Source organism: Oncorhynchus nerka, linkage group LG23 (genome assembly GCF_034236695.1).
Source record: "Oncorhynchus nerka isolate Pitt River linkage group LG23, Oner_Uvic_2.0, whole genome shotgun sequence".
Taxonomy (NCBI): domain Eukaryota; kingdom Metazoa; phylum Chordata; class Actinopteri; order Salmoniformes; family Salmonidae; genus Oncorhynchus; species Oncorhynchus nerka.
In genome coordinates this window covers 44,087,883-44,104,235 of record NC_088418.1, presented here as the reverse complement: position 1 = coordinate 44,104,235, position 16,353 = coordinate 44,087,883, and the positions used below count along the sequence as shown (strand labels likewise).

General features: G+C 42.6%; 1 protein-coding gene across 1 annotated transcript; it reads right to left on the bottom strand.

The window, feature by feature from the left end:
* Positions 1 to 579: 579 nt before the first annotated feature.
* slco1d1 (solute carrier organic anion transporter family, member 1D1) lies at positions 580 to 15,865 on the bottom strand. The gene is made up of 15 exons (XM_029630058.2): positions 15,390 to 15,865; positions 15,016 to 15,114; positions 13,154 to 13,295; positions 12,618 to 12,750; positions 12,241 to 12,365; positions 11,159 to 11,305; positions 10,603 to 10,701; positions 8,238 to 8,525; positions 7,462 to 7,626; positions 6,756 to 6,951; positions 2,891 to 3,056; positions 2,376 to 2,572; positions 1,704 to 1,768; positions 1,443 to 1,560; positions 580 to 1,361 (listed from the first exon to the last, which is right to left on the bottom strand). The coding sequence occupies exons 2-15, from the start codon at positions 15,064 to 15,066 to the stop codon at positions 1,136 to 1,138; spliced, it is 2,118 nt and encodes a 705-aa protein (XP_029485918.1). The 5' UTR covers positions 15,067 to 15,114; positions 15,390 to 15,865; the 3' UTR covers positions 580 to 1,135.
* Between the last annotated feature and the right edge of the window lie 488 nt (positions 15,866 to 16,353).

Below are 16,353 nucleotides of genomic sequence, written 5' to 3'. Positions count from 1 at the left end.
TCAACTAGCCTACCTGGTTAAATAAAGGTGAAATAATATATATTTAAAAAAAGGGTCTTTACAGCTGTAATTCAGACAGCCAAACATTTCTCACCATCACAGGTATATATATCCCACTTAAGACACTCCTTCTCTCCAATCCTTACATCTTATGGTTCCACAGGAAGAGGGTAACCGGATACTAAACTCTTATTACTCCCTTCGTGGGATCTGACCTCACCTCCTGACCTCAACCCCTCCTTCGCCTAGTCCACAGATGTCCATCTGCCTCCCCTATAGAAGTCCTTTGACCTCCTCCCGTCCACCCAGCACATTCCACAGCCACTCGTCTTTCTACAGATCTCTCTCCTTAATACACTAAGCGTCTGATCTATCACGTCTTAAATATCTCTATGTTCAACGTTTCGAATCCAACAGTGTAGTGTCATGGCGTTATGCTGACATTTTGCCTCCCCTTGTTGTCACATTGATTTAACATGTGATCACGTTTTCACATGTGCTCACACAGTTGATGTCACGTATAGTTTCAATGGTATTACGTTGCTTCGCATGTTTTGTGTAGATTGTTGACCCCACAAATGTTTTTACATACATTTTAATCCACTTTGTAACACACTAAAATGTGAAGAAATACAATGGGTCTGAATACTTTTGCAAGGGACTGTATATAACAAGAGAGAAATCGAAATAGGACAGAAATCAAGTTTCGAAAGAACTTGTAAGAGGTTTTTTGTTTATAGTATGTACAACGGTCCTTCAGATGGGAAAGGGGGAGATAGAGACAGGTAATAGGTGCGGCCTGTGGTTGGCAAACTATTCATAATAACTCATATGGGAGGAATACTTCATTGGGATCTCATATATTGAATACTGCATTAATAACATTGAGAGGATGGTAAATATATCAGGGCTTTGGTCGAACAGATCTAGCAGCAAAATCAGTTTCACAAATAGCGACCAATTCCTACCAATGTACTGGGGCTTGGCTTAAGACTGTACCGAGTTGTGGCAAAACAAAATGTACTTGTTCATTCGACAAGTCACCAAATACCCCCCAAAAAACACTTCAGGTGGATCATGGGCATGACACAATACAGGATCAAAAACCATTTGTTTTGGAAATCTCTCTGGTATCTCAGATGGTGCTCTCATTGTCCCTGTCCAGGTCATCTTTGTTCTTAAAGATGCTGACCATGGCATGTCCATTGGGATTGTTGTTCCCATTGTCCTCCAGGGCTGTAGCCTTGGCCTGGCTTCGCAGTTCCAACTTCTTCTGCCGCTTGGACAGTTGCAGGTACAGCACCACCCACAGCAGGTTGGCCAGGCCGTACAGACAATAGACCAGACCCAGGAACGTTATTCTACAGGGGGAGAGAAGGGACAGAGGTTAGAATAAAGTCCATCCATCCGTCCATTTATCAGTTGAGTTCAGTTGACTGTACCTGAATGCATGTGAGTCGTAGAATCTGCATGCTCCTTGACCCCCACATCGCTTTAATCCCCACTTCAGACACGTCCTGTCAATCAAAGCTCCAAAGTAGATAGGGGGAGGGATTCCACCTGCAAACACACACACAAGTTACTGAAGTGTTTTACTTTCTCAAGTTCCTTAACCAAAGAAATTGAATGAAAATAGAACATTTTGAGAATGTTACACAAGGTTCTACGATTGTTCATACCCTCAACAAACTTATCTTACTTACCCAGAGTTCTGCCTATCAATGTATGCATCCCAAGAGCCAGTGATTTTAAATCGGGGTGTATAGATCTGAAACAAAACAAAAGCAACACATTGAGGGTGAACAAAGTTTGCAAACAAAAACAATACAAAAGTGATTCCAATCACAGGTGGGCAGTTTCAGTTGTGTAAAGTTAAAAAGTTCTACTAGTTTTTGGGGGTATTTGTACTTGACTATTTATATTTTTGACAACTTTTACTTCACTACATTCCGAATGAAATTAATGTACTTTTTACTCCATACATTTTCCCTGACATGTTGAATGCTTAAGACTGGAAAGGGGTCCAATTCACACACTTAACAAGAGCACATCCCTGGTCATCCCATCTGCCTCTGATCTGGCAGACACTCAGAATCATATCTGAGTGTTGGAATGTTTGCTTAATATAAGGAATTTGAAATTATTTATACTTTTACTTTTGATACATAAGTATAATTTTGAAATCACATGTCCTTTCAATACTAAATTTCAAACCAAATACTTTAAAACTTTTACTCAAGAAGTATTTTACTGGGTGACTTTCACTTTAACTTGAGCCATTTTCAATTAAGGTATCTTTACTTCTACTCGAATATGACAATTGGGTACTGTTTCCACCACTGGGCAGCTCCATCCATCCCAATGTCTTGTCTTACCTGAGCAGGACGATATATCCAGATGTGCCCCCGCAGGCAGAGACGAAGGCCCCCAGGACAGAGACACCCATGTAGAACTTAAACATCCTGTCACAATCACTCTTCCTGGGGCACTGTCCCAAGATGGCGGACATGTTGGTTGGTGGAGCCATCAGCCCCCCCTTCAGCTCCTGCATACATGTGCAGTTATGGAACTCCTGTGGAACAGAGGAAGGAGAAGATGGAGAAAAAACAGAAGGAGAAACAGCGACTTTAAATTCATCAAAGTAGGCTATGGGTTTGACCCACAAGGGTGCGCAGGTTTTGGCTCCAGCCCAGTACTAACGCAACGGATTGTGTGGTATAGTATGTAACATTCCGAAGTGTTCGCTGGAGTTCTACACTCATATGTTGTCCCTATGGAAACAGAGACCTCTGTAACAACAGAGCGATGTGTTCATGTGTTAATAAACAAGGCCGGAGGAGTTGAAAGTAACTCGGAACACATTTAGACATTTAGTCATGAGATATCTTACCATCTCCTTGCCTACGCCCGTGGAGGTCTGGCAGCCAGCAAGACAGGGGGAGGCATAGGTGATGCCATTTCTGGCACACACAGGGTCCCAATGTTTCAGGGAACAGGAGCAGCCCATGTTACACTGAGATAGCAAGCTCTCCTGCTGGTAAGACACCTCTGTAGCCCTGGGGGATAAAGGTAACAATGTAGCTATGAGTCAAAAGTGTGACAATGTATTGTGTTTATTGTTTTACACGGCAGTCCAGTGCAACGATAATGAACACAAAGACAAAGATCAAAGTTTGTATTTTGTTGTCTTATATTATCTAAATCAGTAGCAATAGTAATAGTCAAGCAAAATCTGATTTTGTACCAATCCAAGCACACTGTGCTTCATGCCTTCTCTTAGAATCACTGTATAAATGCTAAGTCTCCAGATATGACATTTCTACAAATTCTTTTACTCTATTTACGCCATATGAACTACAGTATTTACCCTTGGTAACCCACTTCTTGGGTTGTCACACTGTAGGAAGTATTGGATGAGCAGGAGGCAGGAGAGGAACTAACCCTAACCCTAACCTTTACAGTGCTTTCAGAAAGAATTCCCTTGACTTTTTCCGCATTTTGTTGTGTTACAGCCTGAATTCAAAATGGAATAATATGAACTCAGCAACAAACAAAAAAAGTCCTCTCACTGTCAACTGTGTTAATTTTCAGCAAACTTAACGTGTAAATATTTGTATGAACATAACAAGATTCAACAACTGAAACACAAACTGAACAAGTTCCACAGACATGTGACTAACAGAAATGGAATAATGTGTCCCTGAACAAAGGGGGGTTAAAAAGTAACAATCAGTATCTGGTGTGGCCACCAGCTGCATTAAGTGCTGCAGTGCATCTCCTCCTCATGGACTGCACCAGATTTGACCATTCTTGCTGTGAGATGTTACCCCACTCTTCTACCAAGGCACCTGCAAGTTCCCGGACATTTCTGGGGGGAATGGCCCTAGCCTTTACCCTCCGATACAACAGGTCCTAGACTTGCTCAATGGGATTGAGATCCGGGCTCTTCGCTGGCAATGGCAGAACGCTGACATTCCTGTCTTGCAGGAAATCACACACAGAACGAGCAGTATGGCTGGTGGCATTGTCACAGTGGAGGGTCATGTCAGGATGAGCCTGCAGGAAGGGTACCACATGAGGGAGGAGGATGTCTTCTCTGTAACGCACAGCGTTGAGATTGCCTGCAATGACAACAAGCTCAGTCCAATGATGCTGTGACACACCGCCCGAGACCATGATGGCCCCGCCACCTCCAAATAAATCCCGCTCCAGAGTACAGGCCTCGGTGTAATGCTCATTCCTTCGACGATAATTGCGAATCCGGCCATCACTCCTGGTGAGACAAAACCGTGACTCATCAGTGAAGAGCACTTTTTGCCAGTCCTGTCTTGTCCGGCAACGGTGGGTTTGTGCCCATAGGCGACGTTGTTGCCGGTGATGTCTGGTGAGGACCTGCCTTACAGGCCTACAAGCCCTCAGCCCAGCCTCTCTCAGCCTATTGCGGACAGTCTGAGCACTGATGGAGGGATTGTGCGTTCCTGGTGTAACTTGGGCAGTTGTTGTTGCCATCCTGTACCTGTCCTGCAGGTGTGATGTTCAGATGTACCGATCCTGTTCAGGTGTTGTTACACGTGGTCTGCCACTGCGAGGGCAATCCGCTGTCTCTCCTGTCTCACTGTACTGCTGTCTTTGGCGTCTCACAGTACGGACTGTGGCGTACAGCTGGTCAGCCACCAGGGGGAGACTCGTCGAGGCCTGGTAGCAGATGGGGTGTACATCATGAGGCGACGGCTCCATCTGCTGGACGTGCCAGGTCTCTACGGGCTCCCCAGCCGTGACTAATTGGGGTTGATTGGGAGCTTGTGAGTAATCAAGGGTGGATTGCTCACCAGCTGTGCAAGGCCCATAAAGCTGCCAGAAGGCCAGCACACAAGGGGACTGGGGGAAGTAAGGTGACTTCCGTGTAGTTGGAGGCGGTGCCCGAGCGGAAACGAGGGAATTTGAGTTGGTGTGCCAAACAGGATACAGCAAGACCCGGAGCCCAGAAGAAGGTATCCCGGAGAGGGTCTCATGGGGGGACCTATCCTTTTCTTTTTTTAACTATAATTTAAATAAAACACCCTTGAAACTGAGCTAATCCTTCTCTGTCCATGTCTGAACTGGGTAAACGTCTTGACCAAACCCCCTGGTCTGCCACAGGACATTGACATTTATTGCCCTGGCCACATCTACAGTCCTCATGCCTTATTGCAGCATGTCTAAGGCACGTTCACGCAGCTGAAAAGAGACTCTGGGAATCTTTCTTTTGGTGTTTTTCAGAGTCAGTAGAAAGGCCTTTTTAGTGTCACTGTGACCTTACTTGCCTACTGTCTGTAAGCTGTTAGTGTCTTAACGACCGTTCCACAGGTGCATGTTCATTAATTGTTCATTGAACAAGCATGGGAAACAGTGTTTAAACCCTTTACAATGAAGATCTGTGAAGTTATTTAGATTTTTACGAATTATCTTTGAAAGACAGGGTCCTGAAAAAAGGATGTTTATTTTTTTTGTTCAGTTTATATATACTTTTTACACACAATACACCATTATGACGAAGTTAAAACATGTTGGTAGGCATTTTTGAAAATGTATTGAAAATTAAATACAGAAATATCTAATTTACAAAGTATTTACACCCCTGAGGGAATACTTTGTAGAAGCCTCTTTGGCAGCGATTACAGCTGTGAGTCTTTCTGGCCAAGTCTCTAAGAGCTTTCCACACCTGGATTGTACAACATTTGCCCATTTAGTCTTTTCAAAGTTCTTAACTCTTTCAAATTGATTGTTGACCATTGCTAGACAACCGTTTCCGTGTCTTGCCACTCAGGAACATTCCCTGTCTTATTGGTAAGCAACTACAGTGTAGATTTGGTCTTATGTTTTAGGTTTGTCCTTGCGTAATGTGTTTTATTTGATTTGTCCCCAAACATAATGTTTGGTATTCACAACAAAAAAATGAATTGCTTTGCCACATTTTCTGCAGTATTACTTTAGAGCCTTGTTGCAAATTTTTTTTATTCTGTACAAGCTTCCTTCTTTTCACTCTGTGAATTAGGTTAGTATTGTGGAGTAACTGCAATGCTGTTGATCCATCCTAAATTTTCTCCTACCACAGCCAGTCAATTCTGTAACTGTTTTAACGTCACCATTGGCCTCATGGTGAAATCCCTAAGCGGTTTCCTTCCTCTCCGGCAACTGAGTTAGGAAGGACGCCTGTATATTTGTAGTGACTGGGTGTAATTGATACCCCATCCAAAGAGTAATGAATAACTTCACCATGCTCAGAAGAGATATTCACGGTGTGTGTTTTTTTTTTTTTTTTTACACATCTACCAATAGGTGCCCTTTGCGAGGCATTGGAAAAACCTCCCTGGTGTTTGTGGTTGAATCTGTTTTTGAAATTCACTGCTTGACTGAGCGACCTTACAGATAATTAATTGTATGTGTGGGGTACACTATTATTCCAGGCAAAGTAAGTCTATGCAACTTATTATGTGACTTGTTAAGCAAATCTGTACACCTGAACATATTTAGGCTTGCCATAAGAAAGGGGTTGCATACTTATTGACTTAAAGACTTTTCATTCATTCCTATGTAGTTTGTAAAAATGTAGAAAAACATAATTCCACTTTGACATTATGTGTGGAGGCCAGTGACACAACATCTCAATGTCATCCATTTTAAATTCAGGCTGTAACCTAACAAAATTTGGAAAAAGTCAAGGGGTGTGGATACCTTCTGATAGCATTGTATATTACATGAACTACAGTACTTACCCTTGATAGGTCATGGTGAGGCCAGCCACCTCTGAGTTGTCACACTGTAGGAAGTACTGGATGAGCAGGAGGCAGAAGGAGAGGAAGGAGGAGACAATGGAGAGTCGGGCGGCTCCCAGAACGCTCAGCTTGAACCGCTTCATCACCAAGCCTCCCACGATGACCCCAACTGCCACCGCAGGCAGGTTCATCGAACCTGGACAGAGACAGACAAGTCAAGTCTGTAGTACTTTATTCTCCCAAAAGTGGTCAAATCATTTGCCATGCAATCACATTTTAAAACATAAAACAGGCTACATTGAAAGATTTGTAAAGACTGTCAGGAAAGTAGTTGAGCATAGATGGATACATGTGTATCAGCATGATTTATAATGTCTGGCATGTGTATAACTAATGCATAGCAGAGTATTTTAAATGCACTGTTACTGCTGACAGTATAAGCTGTGTGGGAAAAGTGTTGCATGACAGTCATGCACAATATGAGCTAGATACTCGTGGACAAGTGGTGGTGAGTAATCAGGTTAGCTACTGGACTATCTAATAACAGTGCAGAGTGCTCTTTCAGTTTAAAGTTGCTGCCCACACATGCACACACTTTTAGTCATGTTTATCTCAGTCACGCGTTCTTTCAATGGCAACATGGCAACATGAAGGAGAGAGAAGGAGAGAGAAAGTGTCTGTGTGTGCCTCTTGTACTGTTGCCGACCTATCAAGAAGATTGCCTTGGAGGGAGACTGCCCGTAGACCTGCTCCATGAACTTGGGTTTGAAGGTGATCATCCCTATGAAGCCATTGAATGCCACCACGGACGTCAGGATGATCAGCAGGTAGACTTTGTTGCTGAACAGCCTTTTCAGGGACGGCGCAAAATCTGGAAATAACAAGAAATGACAATTCAGAAAGGCATATTGTAGTATTCAGTAACGTCAGAATAGTTGAAGCAGGGAAATCCAATGTTCAGCAATACATTGGTCACTCTAGTATAATGTCATAGATAAGGTACAGTATCAATATCCATATAAGGTACAGTATCCACCATATAATGAAATGTGGTCAATGGAATGTGGTATTTGTAATCATTTGGCTGTAGTCAGAGTCTGTACTGTCACTAAGTTGTCGGTCTTGAGCAACGCTTGGTCCTATATCTCGCATAGATTAGTGCTTAAATGGGGTCAGGGGTTTGGGGTCTGTTAAGGGTCAGTGGTCAGACTCTGGATCAGGTTTGTCTAAGCTGTAATGTCCATCAATGATTGAAGACAATGCAAGAATTCCGCTGCCCCAGTTCCATTAGTCACTAGCCTCTTTCCCCAGCACCTAACAACTCTGGGATCATAGATTTCAAAGTACTGGACATATGAAGGTTAGTTATCAGAAACACAACTTTGGGCAAGGTGGAGCCATTACTTTTTCCAACACCTACCCCACCCTCTCTGAAGCTAGGCGAAGGGACTAGGAATGTAAATGGAATCAATCCCGCAATACCTTTAGCCATGGCAGCCATGGTGACAGGCTGTGGTGCATCCTCCTCAGTGTTGTCTTCCGGTAGGAAACTGCCCTGCTCCGGCTCCACCTCTGGGGTGTCAGAGGAGCTCTTCGCCTGTTTGTCCTCCTTCTGTCTCTTTTTGCTGGGGCTCTTGCACTGCTTAGCCAGAGTATTGGGGAGGAACCAAAATGGAATCCCAGCCAGGAGCATCAGGAAGCCAGATACCAGGAAGCCTAACCACCAGGCCCCCACCCAGCGAGAGTCCTTGTGGTTGATGGAGATGCTCTCTGTGGGTAGGAGAGAGATACAGATGTGAGTGAGTATGAGGGTGAACATGGTCAGTTGATCAGACATTGCCTTAAAATAACTAACTGGGCTGCTGAATTCATATTCCATTATAATCTGAAATAATAGCAATAATATCAATATCAATGTTATCAAGTAATGCTCAAAATGTGAAGACTCAGCTACATGGCTCAATTAGCAAAGAACTCCCTGGTAATCTTAGCTCTTTAAAGACCATCATACTACACAGCAAATTCTCCAGTTGAATAAACACTGATTCTTACATTTCACACTGTTCCAGTGTCTATACAGGTCCACACTTTTCAGTGTTAAATTAACACTTTGCTTAGTGTAAGGTCTTGTTTGCATATTTTCCAGTGTGCCTTTCGAGTAGTTACCTCCCATGACTGTATATGTTAGTGACAGAGACATGGTTGTTCATTGATTTTCAGTCTTGTGACCATCACCAAGTGAGTTCCAAAGCGAATATGTTTTCATTACAATCAAATTCTTTAAGACACTACAATAATGAGTGCACAAACATTAAGAACACCTTCCTAACATTGAGAACTGCTGGCCCATGTTGGCTCCAATGCTTCCCACAATTGTGTCAAGTTGGCTGGCTGTCCTTTGGGTGGTGACCCATTATTGATACACACGGGAAACTGTTGAGCGTGAAAAACCCAACAGCATTGCAGTTCTTGACTTAAACTGGTGCACCTGGCACCTACTACCTTACCCTGTTCAAAGGCACTTCTTTTGTCTCGCCCATTCACCCTCTGAATGGCACACATACACAATCCATGTCTCAATTGTCTTACGGCTTAAAAGTCATTATTTAACCTGTCTCCTACCCTTCTTTTACACTGATTGAAGTGGATTTAACAAGTGCCATCAATGTGGGATCAATGTGGGATCATAGCGTTCACCTGGATTCACCTGGTCATTCTATATCATGGAAAGAACCGTATGAAATAATATTTTGTATGCTCTGTATTTCATACCCTAATACAGTGGCCTGAAACTCATGGTTTTACAGGCCACTTCAGGTCTGCAAGTCACATTATGCTGGCTTGCAAAGTCATGTGTAATTCCTATTGGAATCCAGCCAGAATGAGAATATCAAACATTTGGAATTGTTATTCACTCGCAACCTGCATTCAGCATGATTGCCAGGGTTGGGAAAACAAAGATATGACAGTACATAAAGCATCTAAACTTGAACAACCATTTCAGTAATGGGTGAAATAAGTCCAAGTAACAGATTGGATTAGAACAGTGTAATGTTATTTATATTTGAATTGCATAAAGTTAATTAATCAATCAATGTACATTTAAAAAAGACAGAAATTGAAACAAACAATTTAAAAAATCACCCTGTAATAGAGCATGCTAGGATATATGATAATGATGGGTGTGGTTTTGGTTCAACACTGATTATTAACATCAACACTGGGGTTATTTTACACCACTGAGTGTTAATTTAACTCGTACAGAGTTAATTGAACTCCTGAATGAACATTAGAAATGTTCATTCGAAAAATCAACAAAAGTGATCACTGCCCAATTTGCTGTGTGGATAAAAAATATACTGTTCTAGATAGATAGGATAATTATTATCTTAATGCAAACAGATTTAAATGTCTCTATGTTTAGAAATGACTTTCAGCACCCAAAAAGTCCCAACCAATAACCCGAGATGACCAAACCGTTCTGCAAACAAACCACACAAACAACTACCCTCTGACACGATTTAGCAACATCATAGAAGTTAATCAACTTCAGATTCCACCCAAATAGATGGATTAAATTAAAATAAATGAAAATCAAATGTATTTATAAAGCCCTTCTTACATCAGCTGATATATCAAAGTGCTGTACAGAAACCCAGCCTAAAACCCCAAACAGCAAGCAATGCAGGTGTAGAAGCAACTTAGTAACTAATAAATGAGGCAAATGCAACATGATTATTAGTAACACATATTCCGCCATAAATACAATATTGATGTGCACATATAAATACATCCTAACTTACATAAAATAGACAATGTATGATTTGTTAATTCAAGAGTCAGTTACCTAAATCCACAGAGCCAATGTCCACGTAGATCTTGGCACAGAAGGAGCCAAACATGAAGCCAAATACAGGCCCCAGGATGCCAACAGTCTGTAAACACGCTGAGGCAGAGGAGACAGAGAGACTTGTTCAGATACAGTTCGAGCAACAGAAAAGACAGTAGATTCAACTGAAGTTAGTTCGATAGTTTGGCCATATTCGTTTGCCATATGGTTTGCTGTAGCTGATACATCTAAGTCAGCTATTGCTATTTGCAGGACGGCAGATTTTTGATATGGAATGCCTGAAGAGGTTGTTTCTAACCAAGGTTTACACAATACAAGTGGGAGGTGTTGGGTGAAGTTGCCCCAAGCTCCTGATCTTGGGTCAGTTTTCATTTCCCCACTAATGGTTCAGTTTAGGATTGAGGAGGGGAAGCTAATCCTAGACCTACATCTAGGGGAAACTTCAACAGGGAGCGGTGTGGTATGGAAGAGGTTGAAGAGATGTCGTACGGTATAAAAAGAGGTTTTACTAACCAATGTTGATATGGTACACCTGAAAAAGTGTTTAACTAACCAAGGTAGATGGCAGTGTTCTCCTTTCTGGCGTAGTCGTCCAGATAGGACACTCCTAAAGGCATGACAGGCGTCTCTCCGATCCCTCGCAGCATGTTACCCAGGAATACATAGATCCACATGGACGAGCCTGCCTCCTTCTCACACGCTGTGGGAGCACAAAGCACGCTTTCTTAAGCCCTGGGGGCTCAAAGGTGTGCATATTTTTGTTTTTGCCCTAGCAATAAGACACTTGATTTAACTTATCCACTCATCAATCCTTTGCTTTAAATCAGGTGTGTTAGTGCTAGTACCAAAACAAAAAAGTACACAATTTGGTTTCCTAGGACCAGTATAAAGGAAAAAAAGGCATACAATTAGGATCAACTTTCTTGTCCTTAAGGGTAAAATGGTCTTGAATACACATTGCTGCTCCATAAAAAATAACTTGTGGCAATTTTTAATATGATTTTTTATTTATTTAATCCAATTTTGTGATATCCAATTGCGATCTTGTCTCATCGCTGTAACTCCCCAACGGGCTCGGTAGAGGCGAAGGTTGAGTCATGTGTTCTCCCCGAAACATTACCCGCCAAACCACGCATCTTATTAACACTCGCCCAACCCGGCAGCCAGCTGCACCAATGTGTCGGAGGAAACACTGTTCGACTGACGACCAAAGTCCGACCCGCCACAACAGTGTAATGAGCCATGTAAAGCCCAACCCGGCCAAACCCTCCCCTAACTCGGACGACGCTGGGCCAAAATGTGCACCGCCCTATGGGACTCCTGGTCACGGCCAGTTGTGACACAGCCTGGAATCAAACCCGGGTCTGTAGTGACGCCTCTGGCACTTTTAACCTGTGACACACCATTTATCTGAGATTGGCACAGTGGAGGTTGGTAGGAGGAACTATAGAACAATGGGCTCATTGTCATGGCTGGAATGGAGTAAATGGAACGGAGTGGTGTTTTCCATATGTTTGATACTGTTCCATTAATTCCATTCCATGTATTCCATTGAGCCCGCAATACTGTATGTAGACTACAGTTCCCAGATGCAGCCAGACTCTGATGCTGCAGTGATGGTGAATGACTCGTTACCTGCTTTACTCGCAGCTGTAGACAGATCATTTATGACCAGATGACTTGTGTTGGCCAGACAAGGCAGTATACTTTCTGTCGAGTTTTCCTCAGGTATATGTGACAGGGTTGTTTCATATACATACCTGCATGGGAAAGAAATGAAATGTATGTTTCCTCTGTAAAGTGATACAGTGGCCCTGAGAAGGCACATGTCCCTTCTTCATACCCAAACATTTCTTTGTTGTTTTTTTGTAACCACTTCTTTTAGAAGTGTTAAGATTTTCTCTCAATTCTTTATTGTCAAGCCTCACGTTCAATTTACATGTATACACTATTCACAAATATAAACCGCCTAGAGATAAATAGTCAATAAACCCAATAAGGGGTGTACTCACTGTCCCTGGAAGAAGTGTGGCAGAGCAGTTAGGAAGGCCCCAGCAGCCATAATGAGACAGCCAATCCCTATCAGTCTGGGCCTGTGGAGCTTCGCCCCAAAGTAGCTCACAAATGCTATCACCAGCAGGTTACCTGGTAGGAGAGAGAACAGAACCACGACATGGCAACACCTCACAGGGCACAGGCTTTTACTGTTCAGAATCAAATCAACCCCGATACTTCTTGGAATGTATTTCTTAAAGGATTGTGAGCAAAATGGTGAAAATTCCACCTAGCCCATTACAGGCCTTTAACTTTCGACCTTATTTGTCCCAAAGGAATTTTGGTTGTGCAGCAAGACCACACATAAAAAGAAACATGGTATGGTTAGGTGGAGGCCTTGAACTGTGCTGCTAACATAGATGTTCAGGACAAGTATATGGGGCTAGGGGCCAGGGTTTGATGTCCTCTTGTAAGAAAAATAAACATCATCTATTGATTTCGGGCCCTGTGCAAACAAGGCCTTAGGACTAAGTACTTAGTACATTAGGCCTACCAATCTCAAAGCTGCCATCGATGACTCCTATAAGTGAGCTGGGGATGTCGAAGCGTCTCTCTATCTGGGTGACAGAACTCTTCATGTAGCTTCCCCCGAAGGCTTTTGCGAAGTACACAAAGGACAGGGAAACCAGGAACAGCTATGAAAATAAACACAAAGCAGAGTTAGATGAAGGCAATGTCCCTAGAGTCTAGATGTTGATCTGGGGCCAGATTTGTGTTTCTCCAGATTATAGTTAATGTTGGGGTTTGGGAAGGGTAAACTGACATCCGAAATCTACCCAGAGCACACAAAACAACATTGAAGGGTCAGGAAAACATGAGTATGGATTGTTTGACAGCACTTCCACTGTCCTACAGTTGATTGTTCATAAGACAGGACATCTACTGTAGTTCAAGACAATCCTAAAGAAACTAATAATACCCAGACACAGACAACAAGACTCATTTGACCCATTTGGAAAAGGTGTTGTCATCCAGCCATGTGCTGATATCTCTTCAGTTATGGGATTCATAACAGACAAAGTAACAGGCTATCGACCACCATAACAGTCAGTTCTAGGGAATAACTTGAATAACTATTATTGATCTATGAAATAATGTTAAATAAAAATACATCTATAAGTGAATGTGTGTACAGACACTGTCTTTCAACCAAATATTTAGGTTGAAAAACTGCTTTGTCATTTTACAGGTCTGGCTGTTGGATGACTCAGCAAAACGTGTAACTCTTGTATCCACCCCTCCTGCTTCACCACCTTTTTGCCTATTTGGCCTCCCACACCTTCAGTCCCTTCAGTTCAGATATAGTTGTTAGTCAATCTGCCGTTGGTGTTTTTTTTCTTCTAAAAGACCGAACCTGAGCTGTACAGAGAATAAACAACTACAGAGTTGTCGGTAAAGGTCTGGGTCAGAGGCTCTCCATGGAATAGGTTTACACAATCACTGCAATCCCATTTGCCATAGGACACAGCAGCGAATATAACAGCCAGGCTGCCATGTAAAAAATCTTCCCAGCGTGAAATAGTTCACAATAGTTCTGATCTTGTTCTGATTGTGACGTCATGCTGTAAAATTTCCCACAGCGTGACAACGTCGCCAGTTCAATAGTTGCAAGCGTATCTCTTTATGTGGATGACTGAGCTCGTGAGGATGCTTCCCTCTCACACCTTCTAACTATTCTGTGGGCAAGCGCATATGCTTCACACATCTGCCAATCAATGGTGACAAGGAGTATTGACACTGACCAATCAGAAGCTTGTTGAGGCATGAGGTCAACATATAAACACCCAGACTTGAGCACCAAAGTTGATGTGAGAAGATATTTTTTTGGGCACTACTTTTTTGATTGACAGTGCATATATTTGTTAGTTACTAAATCTAAATCAAGGGCAAGGGAGGGTGAGAGAGAAACATCTGCATGAGCTCAGCCATCCACATAAAGAGACGCACATGCAATTATTGAACTGGGAACTATTTCACGCTGGGAAGATTTTTTACCTGACACAGGCGGCCTGTCAATACTTGACTTACTTAGTCGTCTTCATTCCTACATGGAACATAAGGCTTCCACGAGAGAATGGCACTATTCCCTAGTTTCTGCCTGTCTGGCCAATACTTCAATCAGGCTTATTTCATCTTCTTGAACATTTACTTCTCTCTTTCCCAGGATACGTATTTATTCAAGAGACACCAGTTAAGTTCTCCTTGCATGTTCTGTGTGGACCACTATTAAGTTCCAAATGTTTCTTTCCAAGTACATCTAACTTGACTGTTTCTCTTCATCATCTACTAGGAGGCACACGTCCTTACTACCCTGAATACCCTGATGAAGACGCATTGAGGAATTAAAACACTGACCTTCAGTTTGGAGCAGCAAGGCACCCGGGGCGCCTTAGTTTCAACACTCATGATGACCTCCGCGGTTGACACAGGTAAATGTAGAGTGAACCAGCGGACCTACGGGCAGACAGACGGCAAGATCTGGGGTTTGACTACTGTGATGGTCAAAAACCTTCCGTTTAGAATCACATTTTCGTAGGTACACAAATGTCAGCGCAGCTACGCAGGTTAAGCATTACATAATCATTTTCTCCTCCTGTTGCTCTAGTCATTATTACCAATTATCAATCAAATCAATCAACATACTATGTACAACACACACTTTCCAGCACAAGGAATGTTGTGAAATACAGTATATTGATTTTTTTTAAATACAAAAAAACAGTTTTTACCAGTGCAGCAGCAGAGGTCCCACGAGGAGATGGAGAGATGTGTTAGAGCAGCAGAGGATTTCACTGACAGGACTTTGGTTGAAAAGCAAACCTTTATCTTAAAGAGGCATTATAGCCCAGGTAGTTTGGATCCTGGATGTTGATTGGCTGAAACTCAAACATCCATTCTACAGTAATCAGTAACCCACCACTCATGTGAACTCTTTGATCATGTCAACATTCAGGTCGTCCCCTAAAAAAAATGTGAGTGACCATGAGAGAGGTAGGGACCCAATCATAGGAATCCTGGAGCAGAGTCCACCAGGTTCACGGAACACTATGTCGCAGGCGCAAAACAAACAGACAAACAAACATGCTCACACATTTACACACACAACCGCTGAACTCATGGAGAGAATATCATATGAGAGACTCCATGACACACCGTAAATCCTCTCCTTGAGTCCTACTACTAAAAACGGTGCATTTTATAAGCAGGTCAGGTAGAGCTAAAGTACCAATCTTCTACAGACTTGCAATAACTAAGGTCCCTTTTTCCTCCCTCGTGAAACTCATGAATGCTTTTCTAAGGCAGGGTGTAACCGTGCCTGTTCAAAGTCTTCCAGGCCTTTGTTGTAGAGTTTCCAAACAATGTCGCTCTCCCTCAACTGAGGATGGGACAGGAGGCTGTGGAACAATGGTTCTCAACCAGGGGAGCTAGAACACCTAGTGGGCCTTATAGAGTTCTGACGGGTCTCTGGAAAAGCATGGAAAAACCGTGAACATGCCAACATGAATAGAGAAACATCAGCAACAAGAACACAACATTTTATGGGAGAGCACTGTTAGTTGTTTTAAGGTGAATATGTTATTGTTTAATACGAAGACAAAAGGGTTAGTGACATTGTGCCATTTCATTTCAGTGGGGGTTTCCTCTTTAAAATGTTCTCTGAAAATATTTATATTGTTCTTACAGGGGGTCTCC